Genomic DNA, 21,661 nt, shown 5'->3' on the forward strand with positions numbered 1-21,661 from the left:
TAGCATGCCAAATATTTTATCAGAATTGATCTCTAGGATGGCTGAAACTATTAAAAATTGTTTTGCTTTAGTAGAGGTAGGTATTAGAAAATCATCTTGTCTCTAGGATTTGAATGAATATCAATGCCTTCTATCCTTACACTTCGATACTTTAATTCTTTATTGAAATTCTGTAATAAAATACTACTTAAAGAGATGTTTGAGTTCTAAGCAATTCCAGTCCAAGTTAACACTTTCAAGGGTGCATTAGTTTTTAAAAGACACTACGCTTCACATTTTCTTAAATCCTTCAGATTAGGGTATGACCCCTTTTGAAAGACTTAATGCCCAGGAGCTGCACATTTGTGGCCTGTGGTTCTGCCTCTGGTCTGAACATTGCTTGGAAACATTTTGAGCATTTTAAGAAGATGCTCGCGCTCCCCAGTTCCTCTTTCCCTCAGCTGACCTGCCCTGAGGGGTGTTTTGGTTTCCTTCATTCCTACCTGTTGAGAACCCGGGCTGCTTCATTCCTGAGGTCTCACTTCTGGCCAATCTCGCTGGCACAGGTTTTGATCATCTGTGACCCGTCTTCATCTTTCTCTGCTTCCCTCCCTCGAGATGCAGTGATGTGCCTGGTCCTTGTCTCCCCCCAGTTTCTGGTTTTCCTTCGCCTTGACCTCATCTGCCCTGGTTGCCCCTTGGGCTTGTTTTGATCTATAATAAGGATCTTGCTTTTCACTCCCAGCACCACTTGGGCCCCAGCTTCTAGCTTCCAGGTCAGGACCCTTCCTAGACTGGCTCTCCAGCCTCTCTCAGGAGCCCTGGTCCTGGTGCCTCACGCAGCCCAAAGCCCCATGTTGTAACTCATCCAACATTAGCTTTAAGGTGCCCCTTGTTGTCACCATCACAATCTCAACATTCCTTAGTTTTCTTTTTTTATTAATTAATTTATTTATTTTTGGCTGTGTTGGGTCTTCGTTTCTGTGTGAGGGCTTTTTCTCCAGCTGCGGCGAGCAGAGGCCACTCTTCATCGCGGTGCGCGGGCCTCTCACTATCGCGGCCTCTCTTCTTGCGGAGCACAGGCTCCAGACGCGCAAGCTCAGTAGTTGGCTCACGGGCTTAGTTGCTCCGCGGCATGCGGGATCCTCCCAGACCAGGGCTCGAACCCGTGTCCCCCGCACCGGCAGGCGGACTCCCAACCACTGCGCCACCAGGGAAGCCCTAACATTACCTAGTTTTGACAGAACTGGTTGGTTTAGAGACTGAAGAATTTAAGTGTGCTAATAATTGCACCACAATGCGATGGACATTTCCTGGGTTATTTCATCAAATAAAATTTTTTTTTTAAAGTTTAATAAGAAAAGGGTTCATATGAATTACTAAAGAAATATTTTTATAGCACGTCTCTAGAAATACTGCAAAATACTAATATCTTTCTAACTGTTCATTAAAATGCTTAAGTCAGTGAGATAAAAGAAAACGAAAGATCAGCTGCCCACCTCTGCCATGACTATTCGCTACTTACGTGAGAATGGACAGGCAATAACAATTTGGTACATTTCATTTTTGAATAACTATTCCCAATTCTACAGTTTCCATTTCTTCCCTTTCACTACAATGTGCCTTTAGTTCCTTACAAAAAAAAGTTTCTTTTATTTCCTCCAATTGTTCTCTCCCCACTCCCGTTTTTTGTGTTTTTTTTTAACCATCTTTATTGGAGTATAATTGCTTTACAATGGTGTGTTAGTTTCTGCTTTATAACAAAGTGAATCAGCTATACATATACATACATCCCCATATCTCCTCCCTCTTGCGTCTCCCTCCCACCCTCCCTAGCCCACCCCTCTAGGTGGTCACAAAGCACCGAGCTGATCTCCCTGTGCTATGCGGCTGCTTCCCACTAGCTATCTATTTTACGTTGGGTAGTGTATATATGTCCATACCACTCTCTCACATCATCCCAGCTTACCCTTCCCCCTCCCATTTTTTAAGTTTCAAAATCTTACTCCTCTTCTCCCAAATGAATTTACCAAGTTCTTGAGAGAGTCCTTTCCCTTGGAGGTCCACAGTCTCTATGGCTGGCCTTTTTTTTTTTAATATTGGAGTAAAGTTAACAATGTTGTGTTAGTTTCAGGTGTACCGCAAAGTGATTCAGTTATACATATACATGTATCTATTCTTTTTCAAATTCTTTTCCCATTTAGGTTATTACAGAGTACTGAGTAGAGCTCCCTGTGCTATCCAGTAGGTCCTTGTTGATGATCTATTTTATATATAGTAGTGTGTATATGTCAATCCCAAACTCCCAATTTATCCCTCCCCCCACCTTTCTCCTCTGGTAACGATAAGTTTGTTTTCTAAGTCTGTGAGTCTGTTTTGTAAATAAGTTCATTTGTATCATCTTTTCTTAGGGTTAGCCTTGAAAGAAAGCCTCTCTTTGTTCCTTTGGGCTGGCGGCGGAGAGATAGGGGTGGAGCTGCAGGGTAACTGCAGTGAAATTTGGCTCGAACATGACAGACATGCGCTGACCATGAGGGCAGAGACTCCCATAAGCTTCATTGTCTCTTTCAGTGGTGTATCTGTCTCCAGTGGACAGCATGGCCATGCCACTTGGCAAATATTCAATATTTCTTGACCAACCTAATCCTATTTTCTTTGGAAGCTGAGTCCACTGAATCTAGAAGTTGCAAAATAGCAACCTGGAGTAATATTTCAACCGGTAGAAGGGACGGACTCCTTTGGCTTGTAGAGTGTTTGTAATTTTTTAAAATGCCTTTATAGATGGGAAGGTTCTGTCAAGTTCCACATTCCCCATCCCTCCCTTTTGTCTTACTCCAAGCCTGCTTCTCTCATTTCAGGGACCTCCCTGTCATCCCGGCTCCCTATTTCCTCTGTTAAAGCTTAGACTATACTTAGACTATATCCCAGGGATGGAATGGTGAAAGGTTTCCTTTTCTTGTGGTGGACTCTTCCACCCTAATAGGGATGCTTAATGCCTTGCCTCTAACATACAACAACATGCTTCTTAGAATGAGCAGATGTTTTCAGTAAGATTGAAAAGGTTCCTGTTATAATACGTGCTTTAAACTAGAAAGGAAAAGTCCTCAATGCGTGTCAATTCTACTTGACGTAACCATAAAATTTTTGATTTTTTTTTCCTTTTTGTCACTCTTCACATCATCTGGGACACAGTTTGACAAACAATTCCAAATCCTACAGATTCATTCATTACACAGGTGCCCATATGTTTGATATTGTTCCTGCTCTCATACGCCCCTCCTATCTGACAAGGTTTCTTAAGAATCATACGTATATAAAAAAGTATCTGCAATTAAGATTTTATTTCATTCATGTCAGGTATAACAAGTACAACTTGAATGTACAAATTCTGAACAAAAAAGGAGAAAAGAACTAACAACAAAAAACTTTTTTTAAAGCAGATTTATGCAAAGAAATGAAGGGGGGGGTCATGGGCCCTGTTTTACCTTGAATTATGACAAAAGCAAAGGACCACTCATAGACTTCCAATGCAGGGGGGAGTATCAAGGGAATCCTACATGATAAAAAAATGAAAGCAACTAAGGAAAGAGGTGGACCTTTCCCCAGAATTCAGACAACATGCTACAAACTTACTTTTTACTTTTAAAATAGTTCTTAAATAAATATCGAATCCTGGAATTAAAAGTTACATACATAGGCTGATAAAATAATTTACCTTTTGCGTTGGAAATGCATTCTTGCAAAAGAAACACTACCAGCTATCAGTTTATAGGTCATCAAGGGCTTTCATTTAAAGTGCATCTGTATGCTTCTATATTGAGGAGAAAAGAGTCTCTCCAAAACAGAGCTCCTTGAATAACTGCTCTGGGAAGGTCACCTCCCTCATCTGTGAGCATTTAGAATCTTTGTGTTGACTGGGGTTGCTCCCTCAAATCTCGCCTCTTGGGTAAAATCTATACACTCTCTCTTCAGCCAATCCTAAAGAAAACCTTTGGGTTTGGAGGACACTGCAAAGGTCTGAGACAGAGCTCTTTCCAGGTTAGTGTTTATATCGATAGAATGAGCCCTTCATCTCTGAAGAGCACCACAGTTATTTCAATGACAATTAGAAGCTCAAGATAATCTCATAAATAGTTCAAGATCATACAAACAGCCCCCCAATATAACTGCATATTCCTTTGATATCACTGGGGTCCTGTAAACACACAGGGCACCACGATGTATGAGACTGATGTCATTCAAATACATCACCTAATTTATTTATGTTTATATATTTTATTTTTCAATTCCATTATTTATATACACGTTTTTGGTAATTAAGTCAAGATGCTGGTGAAAATTAATTTGTTTAACATTTCATAATTGCGTGCAAAAGTAAAAACACTGATTTAAAGAAAGGTAATTTTTACAACTATTCAGCCCCAACAAATTATGACAAGCAGTTAGGCAATATCATGACTTGCAAAGTTATACTTAGCATAATGTTGCAATTCAAAATATGGCACAGAATTAACAATACAGATAACAGTCCCACTGGCTAAAGTTAGCCAGGTTTTGACGAATTTGGTTTAAGTTGAAGTTTGATTATATAAAAAGGTTCCTGAAAGTATTGAAAAAGAAACAGTGTACATGAAAGAGAATTCAACAATGTTTACAAAATGCCAAAAGTTCTTACTCTGCCCTCCCCCCCACCCCCGCTTTTTCCATAAATAATTAATGAAGTCCCCCTTCCCTCCCACCCCCCAGCCTCAAAAAGATTTACAAAGATAAATTTAGCTCAGTGAACAGAACCGAAAGATGACTGTTGTTAGACAGTACCTGGTTAAAAGCTCAAGCACTTTCGTAAGAATTCATATATATTGTCTCTTAAGGAATATAAATAATCTGACAGCATTGCTCTTTAGAGTTTTGGAGACTTCTCACTTAGGAGTTACAACTGTCTTTGTGCTTTGAGTAAAACATGAGCTTTAAAGCAGAAAGCTGATGGTGTTCAAAATTCACCATCTTCAAAGTTCATTGTGAGAGTTCTTCTCTGCGGCTTTGAACATCAGGATAGAATTGAAAATTTTGAGAGCAGGGCCCAACTTAATGCTCATAATTTTCACAATGTCTGTTTGGGTCATAAGCAGAAATGCTTCTCCATCAATTTGCTAAAATGGGAGGAAAAAGACAAAAGATTGTGAGTTAATCGGATGTAGGATTATGGGACACATTCAAGGTTCAATTTTCAGCTGTCTTCTACACAGTAACACTGAAATGGCACAGATGGGCAGTTCATGTGTACAAACCACAGTTCCTCGTAAGTGGACCTTTCTTATCTACAACAACACCCCCAAATGTGGACTGGGAACAAAGTCAAATTCATTCATCTGAAGAATCAGCTCATAGGAAAGTGGAAGGTGCTCATATCTATCTGTGATTATTCTGACGTAGGCGCTGAGTCAAGAACAATTTGGGAAAATCTAGGGTGCCTCAGATCCAGTTCTTATCAGGGCAGGTTTTAAAATGAGAGATGAGAATAAGTACATAAATACTTGCTGATAAGCAAAGGAATTCAGGCAAACACATCAGCTACATGCCTTCCACCATGAAGAAAAGAAAATCAGTGATAACATTCATTTTTAGAGTAGCCACAGTTATCCTTCAAATACAGAAGAAAAGGAATTACTAACAACCAACAAAGGCAACCACCAGTATAGCTGAAGGAATGTAAGCCTGGTGGGAAGAGTTGTACACTCTAGGCTGGTTCTTCTACTACTTGGGTAACCATAAGAAGCATCCTTCCTCTCTCTGGGTCCCTTCTAAGACTAAAGTCTACACTTTTACAGAATAGGATACTGTGAGGTTCAAAGATATAACTCTGTGAAGATGATGTCTGGTTCAGTGGGTAGAGCAAAGGAGTAGTCTTCTTATTGTATAATTTTCAGCTCTTGGGGAGTCCACCATCTTAAAAAAATTAATTCACTCTCTTTGTCTTCTCATTTTGTACAAAAAGTAAAATACACTTTTGCTCTCTGCCTCAGAGGACATTAGAAACCTTGACAGCAGTGTACTATTATGGGCTGAATTGTGTTCCTCCCAAATTCCTATGTTGGAGTACTAACCTCCAATAATCTTAGAATGTGACCTTATTTGGAAACAGGGTCACTGCAGATGTAATTAGTTAAGATGAGGTCATACTAGAGTAGGGTGGGTCCCTAAACCAAGATGACTGGTGTTCTTATAAAAAGGGGAAATTGTGACACAGACACACATAGAGAGAAGACGATGTGAAGACAACAAGAGAACACCATCTGCAAGCCAAGAGAAGAGGCCTGGAGCAGCTCCTTTCCTCACAGCCCTTGAAGGAAGCTACTTGCCAATGCCATCATTTCTTGTGTTCAGATTTCTAGCCTCCAGAATTGGAAGACATTAAATTTCTGCTGTTCAAGCTACTGGTTTATGGTATTTTGTTACAGCAGCCCTAGCAAACAAATACTACTCTAAATTCTGTCAGCAGTTCACTAAATAAAGCCTAATGTAATTAAGTTGCCATTTCTTGAAATTTTCCCCTTTCCTCTAAAAATAAAAACCTGTAAATCTAAATTGCTTATATGCTTAATCAGTAAGAAGGAGAGTCATCTTATACAACTTTAAGTAACAATTATGTGGAAAAAGTTTGCTAATTTTCAGCAAGGAAACACCCTGCTGTCATAAACTAGAAGTAAAGACATTGCAATGTTAATTTCTAAGTGTAAGACAAGTTAAGTGGCAGCTATGAGAAACGTTCTATTGTTTTTTGGAAACATTTGCTTTGGTCTCATTTGCTTGTGCTGTGACAGGTCTCTGATAAACAAGTCCAAGCAGAGAGGCAGATCTACTAACACTTCACTCAACCCAGACAGACCTTGGTAGAATGAAGGGTCTGACAGAAGTCGTCTAAGACATTAACTAAAATGTCAACGTACCGGGTTCCCAGGGAGCTCACTACAAAGAGTGAATGGTTTATTATAACTTTGGGCCCTACTGAGTCTTCTTCTGGGACTAAGTAAGAGTTTAAAGTGACAGATGACTGATGAAAAGGAACATTCAGAGAACTACGAGGCTGGAGCCTGAAAGCTAGGAGTGGGATGAGAAGGATAAGTTTTGGTAGATTATTATTTTTAAAGCTACCCTGGGAAGAAAAAAATCATCTTGAGGCTAGAGCCAAACTTTAGTATATTACATACAAGCTGCTCTGATGTGTAGCCATAAGGATAAGCCTCAACTGGAAAGAAGCAAATAATTTAAGAAAGTACTTTCTGAAAACAGTAATTACTGCAATGGATTGCTGGGTTTATTTTTGGTTTATGCTTTTGTAATGCATATAAACTGGTCTAGCTCCAGAGATTAAGTATCTTGCTAAAGGCCCAAAACTCTGAAGGAGGATTTGGAACTTGGGGTTCCTGCCTTCCATTTCATTGCTCTTTCCACTGTGCACTCGTGGTTCTTTTCCAATGTTGTAACTCTGCAAATCACAGCAACATGCTCTTTGAATGTCTTTCTCAGAGTGTAAAGGTATGAGTCTATTCATTCAACAGAAACTTATTAAATACCCATTATAGTCTACATATTATTCTTGGGCCTGGGCATATAGTGCAGACTAAAACAGATAAAAACAAAACTAAGCAAACAAATAAAAACTCCTTGTAGAGTTTACATTTTAGTAGTAGGAGACAGACTATAAGAAAAACCACAAGAAGCAAATTAATTAGTAACTAATTCTAAAAGGTGGTATGAAAAAACTGCGAGTTGGGGAGATGAGTGGACAGTAGGCCAGGATGGATGTGTGGTGGCAGGTGGCAGATTGAAGGAGGGTAGTTAGGATAGGATATTGAAAAGTGGAGTAAGCCATGTGAACACCTAGAGGAAGAGCATCCCAGGCAGAGGGGAGAGCCAGAGTGTACCTGGATAATTTGAGGAATGGCAAGGAGGTCTGTGTGTGGAACAGTGTAAGCAGGGGACAGAGTGGACCAAGAGGTCAGGCGGTGAGAGAGGTGATGGGGTGTCAGACTGTCACCCTTGTGAGGCTCTTGGCTTTTACTCTGATTTAACTACCGGAAAGACCTGAACAGAGGAGTGACATGATTTGACTTGATCTTGTAGCAGAATCAGCCCAGCTATGCTGGAAATAAATTATAGAGGAGCAGGGACTTCCCCGGTGGTGCAGTGCTAATGCAGGGGACACGGGTTCGAGCCCTGGTCTGGGAAGATCTCACATGCCGTGGAGCAACTAAGCCCGTGCGCCACAACTACTGAGCCTGCGCTCTAGAGCCCATGAGCCACAACTACTGAGCCCGTGTGCCACAACTACTGAGCCTGTGCTCTAGAGCCCAAGGGCCACAACTACTGAGCCTGCACTCTAGAGCCCAAGAGCCACAACTACTGAGCCTGCGCTCTAGAGCCTGTGAGTCACAACTACTGAAGCCCACATGCCTAGAGCCCAGGCTCCACAACAAGAGAAGCACTACAATGATAAGCCCATGCACCGCAATGAAGAGTCGCCCCCGCTCGCCACAACCAGAGAAAGCCCGCGTGCAGCAACGAAGACCCAATGCAGCCAAAAATAAAATAAATAAATAAAAAAAATATTATTTTAAAAAAAGATTATAGAGAAGCAGAAATAGAAGCGGGGAGCTCGGCCAGGAGGTTATTGCTTTAATCCAGGTGGGAGAGGATGGTGGCTCCGACCAGAGGTAGCGGTGGAGGGGGGAGAGGGAGCTGGAACACTTATATGCTTTTAAAGTACATCCAATAAGGTTTTCAACAGATTAAATGCGGAGTGTGTAAGAGAAGGAGTCATCCAGGATGGTTTCAGATAATAGCCCACACCTGCACTTTGCCTTTTAGAGATGACTTACAAGACTTCAGCTAGATTTGTTTTCTCGTTTTCGTCTAGGACTCAAAACCCACACCTGCTGACCTGGTGAGACGTGAGAGCAAGGATCATGTCCTATTATCTCTGAATTAACCCTCTTACTAGAGCACTACATGTAGTATCATACACATGGTAGGAAATTAACAAGATTTCACAGGGTGAATGAATAGCGGAATGAACATATGAATAATACATGTGGACAGAGAACATTCATTGCCTCATTCTTCAAAAGAAGGCTCTGCCTTTGAGGATATTAGGTGCCTGGGGAATGTCTCCAAAGATAATATGAAGAAAAAAGTTTTTCAAAGAAATAACATATCATTTGAATTTGAATCTTACTTAACCTAAATAACAGAGCAAATCTATATGGGTTGGCCAGATATCAACAGAACCAAAAGTAGAATTTATAAAACAGATGTGCTAGAAATTTATTTTTAAAATTGTTTCATCATTTTCAAAGGTAATGTTACTACATGGCTCTTTCAAGGAAAGAGCAACAGCTCCCTGCAGGAATCTAAGTCTGCTCAGGGATCGAAAATCGACTGAGAGTAACCCACAAAGACACTTAGGACCTGGGCCTTAAGAAACTCAGAATCTGAATAACTGCAAATTCTTTAATTTGACCTTCAACTAGAAAGAAGACAGAACATTTCTGAAAGAACATAAATCAGAAAAAGGCTGATGACAATCAGATCCTTGTGCATTTTAACAGGCATCCACATAAAGCATAAATGATATCTAATAGTATAATGACATTGGCGACCGGTGGCTCAATTCTTGGCTGTGCCGACACTCCTGCAGTGTTCTTAACTGAAAGTGTGCTATTTGAACAGTGGAGGCTAAGCATAGGAGCAAACAAGGTATCTTATAGCTGCAGACAGCAGATGCTGGACAAAGGCTTCTGAGATGACTCAGTCCTCATTGTACCTTCTGAGATCAGGGTGATAACTGACTGTTCTGCTTGGAGGAGATGACAGGCAAGTGGCTTATTTTTAAAGGTCTCTAGTGAAAAGAGTCTCCTGCTTCTAGTGTAGTTAGAAGTAGAATTCCTTTTTGTCCTAACGCTCACTAGAGGCGGTATCATTATTAATCATCCCTTATATTGAAGTTTCGGACGGGCAGATGAACACAACTAATAAAATCATCTTCCAGCAGCAGACGGTAATAAATGTAATGAATATCGGTTAGTATAAACATCACTGAGAAATGTATAAGGTCTAAGGGATTGTTTTAGCAATAATGGTAATATTAATTATCAGCATCAAATGAAGTTAATCCTGGTGTTAAAATGATGTTTGAAAATAAAATAACAGGAACTAATTTCACTTTATTAAAAATGAAACGTTGCTTCTTTCTTGCGTTGGTTTCTTTCTGTGCTATATACTATATAAATGCATGTTTTTAAGTTTTGTGTTTGTTTTGTTAAATAATGAGCTTAGTGCTACTGCTGTGGGGCATCAATAAAATGGCACAAACAACTTCCTTTGCATCTAATTTTATACAAACACATTTTTATACAACTGATTAATGCTGCTTGTTAGACAACTCGATATCACTTTGTCAGTTTCAACATAACCCGTCTCTTCCTTCCTCTGCCAATTTAGAACATTTCACCATTCACTGCCTTTCAGTGCTTTGTCCCCCCCTTAAGTAACATACTGCAATTTAGTGGAATACTTACTTCGTCTTTAAATACCTTTCCATGTTCTTCACATCCAGGTAGGCTCTGTATGAATTCTGACACCTGTTAAAAATATGATCAAAATTCCAGTTTAAAAAAAGAAGCCGGGGGACTTTGCTGGTGGCACAGTGGTTAAGAGTCCGCCTGCCAGTGCGGGGGACATGGGTTCGAGCCCTGGTCCGGGAGGATCCCACATGCCGCGGAGCGACTGGGCCTGTGTGCCACAACTGCTGAGCCTCTGTGCCACGGCTGCTGAGGCCCGTGTGCCTAGAGCCTGTGCTCCGCAGCAAGAGAAGCCACCGCAATGAGGGGCCCGCGCAGTGCAGTGAAGAGTGGCCCCCATTCACCACAACTGGAGAAAGCCTGTGAACAGCAACGAAGACCCAACGCAGCCATAAATAAAAAAATAAATAAATTTATTTAAAAAAAAAAATGGTCCACATCAAAAAATAAATCTTTAAAAAAAAAGAAGCCAGAATCTAAATGCTACAGGTTCAAAATATTTAACCTATACTTTCATTGTTTCTCTCAGAATAATTTCTTCTCTTTCAGAAAAAAAAAGACTAAACCCCACATGCATTCATGTTGCCCTCTCCTTAAGCCAGTACTACTACGTCTGGCCCCTGGCAGACCAAGAAAATAAAATATACCTCATCTGTGCTCCATTTGGAAACTTTACTGGCAGGGATGCCGGCTACAGTTGGGAGAAGTTTGCTCTGCTGCTCCCAGCGCAAGGGCAGACATGGAATCGGGGACTTAAAGGACAGAAAGACCGCCGACCGCCGCTGTGCCTGCTGTACGCTGGGTTCTTCCCGGGCACCTGGTTGACAGAAACAATCAGGAAGTCACTCTCTGAAAAGCAGCCAAAAAAGCCCCCAATGCCACGTGTCACCCCCAAACAATGAGTAGCATGGAAACAAGGCAAAGCATTGGTTCAACATTACATTCACTGAATAATTACACTCTCGTTCATCTTTACTGAAAGTCACCATAAGAAACAACCTAAAATTCAACTGACATGTTTGCCACATCACCCATCACTGAAGACATGCATATTATATCATTCAACGTTCCCTCTTTAATGCTTCAGATAAGAAATCTACCCCCGAGCTTTAGTGACAAGGAAAATAACTCTCACCCTAGGAAATTATATTTGGTTCCCTTTTGGCTTTGGATGTCCTAAAAGTAAGAGCCAAGTTGTATGCTCAAGTCCAGCCACTGTGTTTACCCTGTAGTTACCATACCTGTTCTCTCCTTTTACTTCAGCCCTGTTTTGTTCTTCCAATTTCTATTTACTAATCACATCGACTTTTTAAATAGCCAACTTATTTTTTTTGAAAGGGGATATGAAATTATTGCAATAAAAATAAAATAGCATAAAGGCAAATGCTTTTGTCATTCTTCATTTGTGAAGATCAAAGTTAAAACTACAGAATATTCTATTTATCTGCTAGTTCTTCTGAATCCAAACCTAGTTTACTGCTGCTCTTCTAAAACAGCCGTTTTCTAGCAAATGTTTTTTTTGTCCTTGGGACTCTTGACTTAGAGTTTGTCCATCATTATCTCCGTAAGATCGGATCCTTTAGAACGGAAATCTTTTCTGAAAACTACTTACTCAAAGCCCATCAGAAGAAGGCACCTCCCCACACTTACTCTCCCCTCTGACCACCAGCTCAGCTAGGAACTGAAGGTGGCAGCACACCTAGAACCCCCTCCAATCACACCCCACCCAGCAAGGAAACCACTTCCCTGACTTCGAACACCATCGCTTCTTTTGCCCTGGTTCTGAACTGTAAATTTGATGAAAACTTGGTATCTGGCTTCTTCCTCTCAACAGGGTCTGTGTGATTCATCCACATTGCTGTATGTAGTTGTAGCTCACCTGCTCTTTGCTGTGTGGTTTTTCATTGTTATGAATATTTCACAAGTAATTTGGAGCTGATGGACATTTGAGTTGATTTTAAGTTTTGGCTAAGACCGACATTGTTGCTATGAATGCTCTTGTACATATCTTTTCTTGAATATATGTATGCCTTTCTGTTGCATACATACTGAAGAGTGGGACTTCGTGGTTATAACATTTGTGCACATTAAGCCTCAGCAAATTCCACCAGTTTTCCAAAACAGCTGTATAGTACACACCTACTAACAGTATAAAAGTGTTCCAAATGCTCCATACATACTCTTATCAACATGTGGTACTGTCTATCTTTCTCACTGTAACCCTTTTGGTGCGGGTGTCATGGTATCATATTGTGGTTACAATTGCATTTGTCTGATGACAAAGTTGACAACCTTTTTCTATGTTCATCGGTCATACGGAGAACCTCTTTTGTGAAGTACTTATCTATTTTATGCCTATTTTTCCATCAGGTCATCTTGCCTTTTTCTTACTGATTTGTAGAAGTTATCTATATATATATACTCTGGGTAAGAATCCTTTCTTGAAAATATGTATTACTTATATCTCCTCCCGCTCTGTGTCTTCTTTTTACTCTCCTAAAAAGGTCTTTTGATAAACAGAAGTTCTTAATTGTAGTAAAATTTATTAATTTTTTCTTTTAGGGCTAGTACTTTTGAAGAAATCTTCGAGAAATCTTTGCTTACCCCAAGGTCCTGAAGATAGCCTCCTCTGTTTTCCTCTGAACACTTTATGTTTTACCTTTTACGTTGAGATCACAATCCAGATGAAATTTATTTTTGTGTATGGTATGAGGTAAAGATCAATATTCATGTTTTTTTCCCACATGAATTTCTAATTGCCCAACCATGATTTAATGAAAAAGACCAACCATCCTTTCCCTGCTGTACTGCAGTGCCAGGTTAAAAATAAATCTAAATGTGTTTTCAAATATTCTCTTCTGTTCCACTGGTCTCTTCACATCGACCCACAGACTTTAATTACTCTCATTTTATGAGTGTACTGGTATCTGTGATCTAGGTCTTCTTCAAGACTCCTTGACTATCCTTACCCCTTTGCATTTCCAATTTTAGGATCTGCTTGTTAAAAAAAATGCTAGGATTTACATTGGGATAACCACTGAATATACACCAATTTGGTGAGAGATAACATCTTCACAATATCAAGCCTTTCAATCCAAGAACAAGGTATCTCTCTCCATTTCTTTGGATCTTAAAATACCCCTCTTCAGTATTTTGTCATTTTCATGTAGAGGTCTTGCACATCTTTTGTTAAATTTATTTTTATGTGTCTGATGTTTTCTGTTGCTATTATAAGTGGTATAGTTTTTTAAAAACTATTTCCTACTGTTTTATTGTGCATCTTTAATAACTCTTCTCTTAAACTAGCCTAATCTAAATTTGAATTGCTCTGAATGTTAGAAAAGTCGCTATACTGAATTAAAAGAAAAAAAGTCTATCTTACTGGAGCTAACACCCACTGGTCCTTGCTGTACCTGAGTGAGCTCATATAGAAAGCTGTGTCTGCTCCCCATGAAACATTTCAATTCTTCAAATATTTTTAAAAAACCCTTCATGGTCCCTCTTTCCACATTTCATCCACCGAATCTCATGTAATTGGTTTTAAGGTTTTAGGTCTTCATCCTATTTTACTGAAAATCTATTATAAGCCAAATATATAAACCTGTACCAGTTTGTTTTTATTCTTTTAAAATTACCCAGAGTTCAAGAAACTTTTGTTTTGCATAAACATGGGGTAACTTAAAAACACTCCTTAATCTCAGACAGTCCCAAGAGTTCAGCAATTATTTGCAACACATTATTTGTAAATCCTTCAGGAGATGGACTTACATGAAATGGTAAGAGTTCTAGTTCCACACTAGAGTAAAACAACACAGTCTACTTTGTAACTTGTATTTGGATTGCCTGCCACAGTGTCAGTTCTTTCCAAAGCCATACACTTTCTTCTATAACTATTTATGTTCTGTTGACACTTGGCACTGTTTCCTCCTTCACTGAAGCTCCATTCTATGTTCATTCTTTTCCTGCTAAAGTTGTGTTATTCACAGTTCATTTCTAATGCTCCTACATCATTATTCCTTAGAAGAATAACTGAGCCATTCTAAAGAAATGACTAAAAACCCTAAAGCTCCTATATTTCTGGTAGCGTTTGCATGTCTTCGAAGCTGACATTATACATAGGCCTAGACTCATACACCACTCCAATCCTAATACCAGTTTTGCATCCTTCACCTTAAGACCCCCCCTTCCTTTTGCTGATTCTTTCATGTTGACTGATGCCCAGTGTTATTTTCTGACGAATGGGGCAACTGTAGCATTTACCAACCACAGAATATGCCATCTCCTCAGAAGATGTTAGGTACACACTCCCAATCCAAAAAGGATAAAGAAAACAACTTCATTTGAGTGGATATGTATTTGATCCCTTGAAATGCACAGAAACGTGACTCCAGGTTTTTATTTTAACATGTGATATAGACTAAAATAAACGCACATAGACTCTGGCTCAAGTAGCTGGCTCAGTGCAAAGAGTAGGGAAGAGTAGGTTTGAATGTGTATAACGTGATTTAGAAAACAAAGCTTTTTTATTCTGGAAGACATTTCTGCCAATAGCATTTTATGAGGGTCAGATTTCTCACCACCCTCCTCTCAAATGATCTACCTGCATGAAAAATAATACTTTTTAAGGAGTTCTCGGTATTTTTTGAAGTTTCCCGAGAAGAAAATTTACCCAAGGTATATGGTCAAACTTTTTCTCACTACTCCCACACCCTGACTCTCCTTCCTCCTGGGGAGAACAGTAACTGAATAACTAGCCCCCCAGAACCACCCTTGACCAAGAGAAGACCTTGGGAACAGACACTCTGCAAAGGAGAGCAACAAGATACATGGAACCTGACTTCTTGATACTGTTGAGTACCATTAAATCCTGGAGCAGCTACCTTTGAACCTCCTCCATGTGAGAGAGAACTAAACTGCTTTTACCTGATATAAACCACTTGTATGTGTTTTATGTCACACACACACACACTCCCCTTATCCTAATCACTACCAAGGTTTACTGCAAGAGCGTTCATAATAGTGAGAGACAGGAAATAACTAGCTTAGATATCCACTAGAGATTGGTCTGTTAAATGATGCTGCGTTGATCATCGATCCACAGAGGGAATATTTAATATTATTTTGTAATTAGTATAAATATTTATGAAAAAATGATTGCAATATTACGTAGTTAAAAAACTGCAGGTTACAAAGTAGTTAGTACAATATTTCAGATATTAAAAAACTCCCCAAAAAACTCCCCAAAATTCAGAAAATGGTGTTAGAAAATAAAATTACAGGGCTTCCCTGGTGGCGAAGTGGTTGAGAATCTGCCTGCTAATGCAGGGGACACGGGTTCGAGCCCTGGTCTGGGAAGATCCCACATGCCGCGGAGCAACTAGGCCCATGAGCCACAACTGCTGAGCCTGCGCGTCTGGAGCCTGTGCTCCGCAACAAGAGAGGCCACGATAGTGAGAGGCCCGCGCACCGCGATGAAGAGTGGCCCCTGCTTGCCGCAGCTAGAGGAAGCCCTCACACAGAAACGAAGACCCAACACAGCCCAATAAATAAATAAATAAATAATAATTTAAAAGAAAATTACAGATAATTTTGATTTTCTGCTATTTGATTCCCTGTATTTTCTAATTATTCTATAATAAATGTTATTTTAACAATAAGTTATATAAAACCAGAAGCCGATATTGAATAAGCTACTTATTGTTACTCAAAAATAATAACAAGGGCTTCCCTGGTGGCGCAGTGGTTGGGAGTCTGCCTGCCAGTGCGGGGGACACGGGTTCGAGCCCTGGTCTGGGAGGATCCCACGTGCCGCGGAGCGGCTGGGCCCGTGGGCCACAATTGCTGAGCCTGCACGTCTGGAGCCTGTGCCCCGCAACGGGAGAGGCTGCGATGGTGAGGGGCCCGCGCGCCGCGGTGAAGAGTGGCCCCCGCTTGCCGCAACGGGAGGGGGCCCTTGCACAGAGGCGGGGACCCAACGCAGCCAAAAAACAAACAAACAAACAAACAAAAAATGAAAGCCTCACTTTGGTGACTTGGAAAGCAATTTAATGCATTTTTGGAAATATATTATTAAAACATCAATTGCTGGGCTCCCTTAATATCAGAAGCAAGAAAATATTAGATGGGAGTAGCGTTAAGAGAAATAACTTTGTGGATCTTTGGTTTTACTGCTATTTCATCTCTCTAGCCAATTATCAAATGAGGAATATTTTTCTTATGTTGATACTTAATGGATGGATAGTAAAGCCCTGCCTCTACCATTTACATTTATTGTTTATAATATGGAAATCACTCATTCAGCAATTACTTATTCAGCACTTACAATGCAATGTGGAGGGCTACATCAATACAGCATATTCTTGTAGACTTTCTTGAAATGATGTTTAATAGATAATAATGTAGTTATCCAAAGCAGAAGTTTGCAAATACAAATGTCTCTCGGTTCTGGTTGAGAATATAGGTATTAAAATCCTTGATTTGGCTTAGGGTAGGAAAAAGTGAAGTAGAAGATTAACCCTTGTAAGAAGACAGGTCTGATAAAGGTGATCCTGAAGAAATGTATCCTCCAATGTTTCATGCAGAATCAAGACAATAAATCTTCAGAATAGAGACCACCATCTAAACCAAACATGAAATCTCCCAGTAGAAAGAGATGTCTTCACTACCATGGCGCATGAGAACCTGCTTCCTATAGGACTGTTCCCATTAGGGCCCAGTAGAACCGCTGCAGAACCACAGTAGAACCACAGGGAGGGCAAGATCCAGAGAAAAGGAAAAGTACTCTTCATGCTGCTCCCTGCTGCTTTCGGACTCAGATCCCACTCTGCTTCCTATTTCCAAGTCTGAACAATGCTAAATCAACAAGCCACAGCATGACTTACCATTTGTCCGGACTCATTCCTATCCCTTGAAGCCAGTGACAGAAGTGAGACCAGAATCTCCAGCTGCCTTGTTTCATTTTAGTTTCAAAACAATGCTAGGAGGTAGCTATCCCAAAGATGAGGAAAACACATTGTGAGATAGGGCAAAGCCCAAAGCCACCCTGTGAGATAGGGGAAGTATCAGAAAGTGGCCCTAGATCTTCTGTCTCCTAATAACAAAGTATAGGGTCATGGTCAAGGGGGTGAGTTTAAGAGTCTGATACACATGGATTCAAGTCCCTGTTCTGCCACTAACTAGCTCTAAATTTTGGCTAAATCAATGTAACAGGATCATTGTAAGGATAACATGATATTTAAAAAAATGCTTATTCCAGTGTCTGACATATAGTAAAGACGCAGCAAATGGGAAAACTTATTCCTATCTTGAGAGAAAGGCATGCCACTGAGAGTATACTGAATATAAAAAGGCAAAAATGAAAAGGAGTCAATGACTCTTTTAAGCTAATATTCCATGAGTCTATAAAAAAATGCTCTTAATGTGAAAGGAAAAAAAGCCAGAAGAAATGGGATACATCTGTCAACCAAGTTTTTTTTAATGGAGTTACTAACTGGTGACTAAATATAAAAAGGATGAACAATAACAATGATTGGGTAAAATAAATGGATCACAACATCAAGGAATGTGGATAAAATTAGCTCCAAGATCCTAAACTCAGGCGTGAAAAATATTTGAGGATCATTTCAAGGTTAACAACCAAAATAAAAACCAATTGCTATGGAAGCAAAAAGCAAGCCTGATTTTGCAAGTGAGAATCTAGTACATTACAAAATAAAATTCAACTCTTTCTGCGTATCAGCACCCGTGAGAGAGAATGTTTGCAGAAGGGAAAAGAAAATTACACATTTCCCAGGAATACAGGAGTTTAAATTTGAAGGTCTATTTATAGGATCCTTTATTAATGGGCCTTCCTACAATGGAGGAAATGAACTAGTTTATCTTTCAGGCAAAGGAGACAGAAGCCAACAAAAAGAAAAAGAAGAAAAAAGTGATGCATTGTATTCAGTAAAGGTCCCCAAAGGTCAAATTCGGTAGCACAGTGGCAATCATCAAAAAATCAAAAAGCCTCATAATTACACATATTGTATGGAATTAAATTGAACTAACTGAAGAAACAAGGTAGGAAGATGTTGTTTTAGGGGGAAGTGTTTTTAAAAATCAATTTGCTCTAAGACTCCAAACAAAATAGTTCTCATGGGCTTACTGAATCTTAAATCCTACTAGCTATAAGGAATACAGGGTGGCTTCTTTTCAGACTCCTCTATACTAAATAGTGCACAAACTGCAAGAAGGTTTCTCTCCTATCCCCTATGCCACCCCCCCAGCCAAGCCAGATCTGGGAAGGGCTGCTTCCACCACTGGCGAATGGCATTGTGAATGAACACTGGTGAGCACCTACGAGGCTCAGCATATCTACCTGACCCTCAGGCTCAGGTGTGAAAGAGGAATTCTACTGGCACCCAAATGGGAGCATTGAGGGGTAAGTGTTCTTCACAAAAAACCTGGGGAAACTTCTCTGCACTCAAAAATGATAAAATAAAAAACAATCACCAGGGGCCTCTGATAAGTTCTACAAAACACTGGGAGAGGAGCATTGATTTATTGACAGAAGAGTTTCATGATTTTAGTAAGGCACAAGGGAACATGACCTCTACAAAACAAAACAGGCTATGAAAAGAAAAAAACAAGCCAGTGCAGGAAATTAAAGGAAAATAAAAACCACTATTAAAATTCATGTTAAAGGCAGTAACTAGTAGACTTGACAGAGCTAGAGTAAGACATTGCAACTTGAGAAATATGTCTAGAATATCAAAAAATGCATAAGCTGTTGAAATATTAAACTACTTCCATAGTGGCTGGTAACAGTCCCCTCCACCCTCAGCAGTCAGGCCCTTGCGGGACTTCCCTAAGATGCTGCAACCAAGTACAGCAGGGAGCTTCCAAACTGCTCCAGCACTAAGGCTGGTGTTTGTTTTAACTGTCCTGTGCAATGTTGGCTGTCAAACCAGTTGTTAAATATTTTGAATATCATCCTTTGGATCTAACCCAAGAGTAAAAGGTACTACCAATCAAAAAAGAGAACAGAACAAAAGTAATAATAAAAATAATAACTGAAGGAATTTTTCTGGATTAAAAAAAAATCCTGGATCTAAAAAAAAAAGTAAATAAAGCGCATGACATCTCAGGCAAAATAATGAAAGAAGACTGAATTTAGGAGCCAGATTCATTGTCTAAAACCAAAAAATTGGATTGAATTGGGCCTAATCCCACCTATGTGAAAGGATGTTTTGGTTTGTTGTTCAGTTTTCTTCAGTTCTGTTTGATTTTTCTTAAAGGAAAGTCAGAGACCAAATGACTAGCTAGGTGTAGTGCACACTGTGGTGGGCTCCCGCTTCGGAACCCAGAGATTCATTCTCCTACCTGCTGACTGCTGATGCCTCAGAGCTACCTCCCTCTCCAGGAACTGCCCTAAGCCAAAGGGGGGCTCCTTGCCCAAGGACACGGCTCCTCTCAGCCAACATCCAAGGACTGGTCAGTACAAAGGCCTGGTCCTCATGCCTAAATTCGGGATAACTCGGAAGGGTCATCTGGAGCTCCTTTATGGGATCGACTGAGGCTTCTGCTGTAACTGCATCACAGCTCATTCTGCCCACTGTTGCTTCTCTCACTCTCTCATTGGTATCGTTCCCAAGAGCACCCACCAAAAACCTTCTGCACACAACACTCTCAACGTCTGTTTCCAGAGAGCCCAATCGGAGACACTAGGTCATGGCTCTATTGAGACCTGAGAGGCAGGAGGACAGAAAAAACTAAACACATCCACCCACTGACTAGGATCTGAGATATCACCAACATCACCAAGATACAGGAGCCCTCAGACACCATAAGATCTCATTTTGGACTGAAGGATCGTGGGGTCCAGGGAAAGACAACCAATAAACTCTTAAATGGTAAGGTCAGGAAGTGAAATTCAAATCTTTTCCATACAACATGAATCTGGAAAAAATTTTCAAAAAAAAAAGGAAAGAAAGGAAATCTAAAGCTAAGAAAGCAGTTAAATAAAAGCTGACAATCATAACATGATTTCACTACAGTAAAAATTAATTTTATGAAAGTTTTACATAAAATGTTTCAAAAATTTGGAAATGAAGGGAAGTCATCAAACTCATTTTAGGAGGCTAAAACTGGATGAGATATTAATATGCTAATCTTACTTAGGAACATATGTGCAAAAATTCTCAAAGCAGCTTGTTTTTATGAGGCTCCTTTTCACTAATGAAAAATAAGACAGTAAGTAAAATATGTATATTGAACTGTAGGTTTTATGGGTGACAAAAATAATAAAGAGTTATATATGGATCCTAGCAATGTTTCTTTGGAAAGAACTGTAAAACAGAAAAACTCAGGCAATTCAAATAAAAAAAAATAGGATAAAAATATACAAAGTTTGAAAAGACATAAAACTACCACAGAAGAAGAGAGAACACCACGCATATCATGTTAATAAACCTGAAATTCTCCATTAATTAGACTATTTTCAGAAAAAAATTATCAGAATCAGCTCAGCAAATAAAATGAAAAGTGAATTACATCACCAAGTTAGGAAGAAACTGAAAAGGTTGTCAAATTATTACTCCCTCAAAAAGTTCAGAGCCCAGAAGATTTTATTATGAATCTATCTAAACCTTGCAATGATCAGATAATTCCATGCAATAGACACTCATTTCACAATACTACTACTACTTCTGCTATTACTTCTACTACCACTAGCAGCTAATACTTTGGCCACTGATGCATTTATTCCTCATAATAATCCAGTGATGTGGGTACTATTAAGAAACTGAGGAACAGAGAGTTAAATACTTTTCCCAAAGCCAGCCACACAGCTAGTACTGGTGGAGCTGAGAAGAGAATGAAGGCGGTGCTCCTAACCACCATTCACAAAGAAAGGCTGAAGCCTTTGATTAAGAACCCGATATACCCGGATGACAAAAGCTTTGCAAATTAAATGTTTTTCTTCCTTTCTAAATGACCAGAAACATTATAGCACTTATTATGTGCCAGGCACTGTTCTAAGCAAGTTACAAATGTTACTGTACTCAATCCCCATAACAACTGTGGGAGGGAGTTACCATCATCAACCTTCTGGACAGATAAGGAAA

General features: G+C 39.7%; 1 protein-coding gene across 8 annotated transcripts in view; it reads right to left on the bottom strand.

Moving 5' to 3' along the window:
• Positions 1 to 4,726: 4,726 nt before the first annotated feature.
• L3MBTL3 (L3MBTL histone methyl-lysine binding protein 3) overlaps positions 4,727 to 21,661 on the bottom strand; it is a 120,000-nt gene continuing 103,065 nt past the window's right edge. For all 8 annotated transcript variants that reach the window (XM_057528264.1, XM_007190838.2, XM_057528266.1 and 5 more), the window contains 3 exons: positions 11,207 to 11,376; positions 10,557 to 10,619; positions 4,727 to 5,129 (listed from right to left, as the gene is read on the bottom strand). In XM_057528264.1, the coding sequence (XP_057384247.1) occupies positions 4,986 to 5,129; positions 10,557 to 10,619; positions 11,207 to 11,376 (377 nt within the window). In that variant the 3' untranslated portion in view covers positions 4,727 to 4,985. The remainder of the gene's footprint in view (positions 5,130 to 10,556; positions 10,620 to 11,206; positions 11,377 to 21,661) is intronic.

This window comes from Balaenoptera acutorostrata, chromosome 14 (genome assembly GCF_949987535.1).
Source record: "Balaenoptera acutorostrata chromosome 14, mBalAcu1.1, whole genome shotgun sequence".
Taxonomy (NCBI): domain Eukaryota; kingdom Metazoa; phylum Chordata; class Mammalia; order Artiodactyla; family Balaenopteridae; genus Balaenoptera; species Balaenoptera acutorostrata.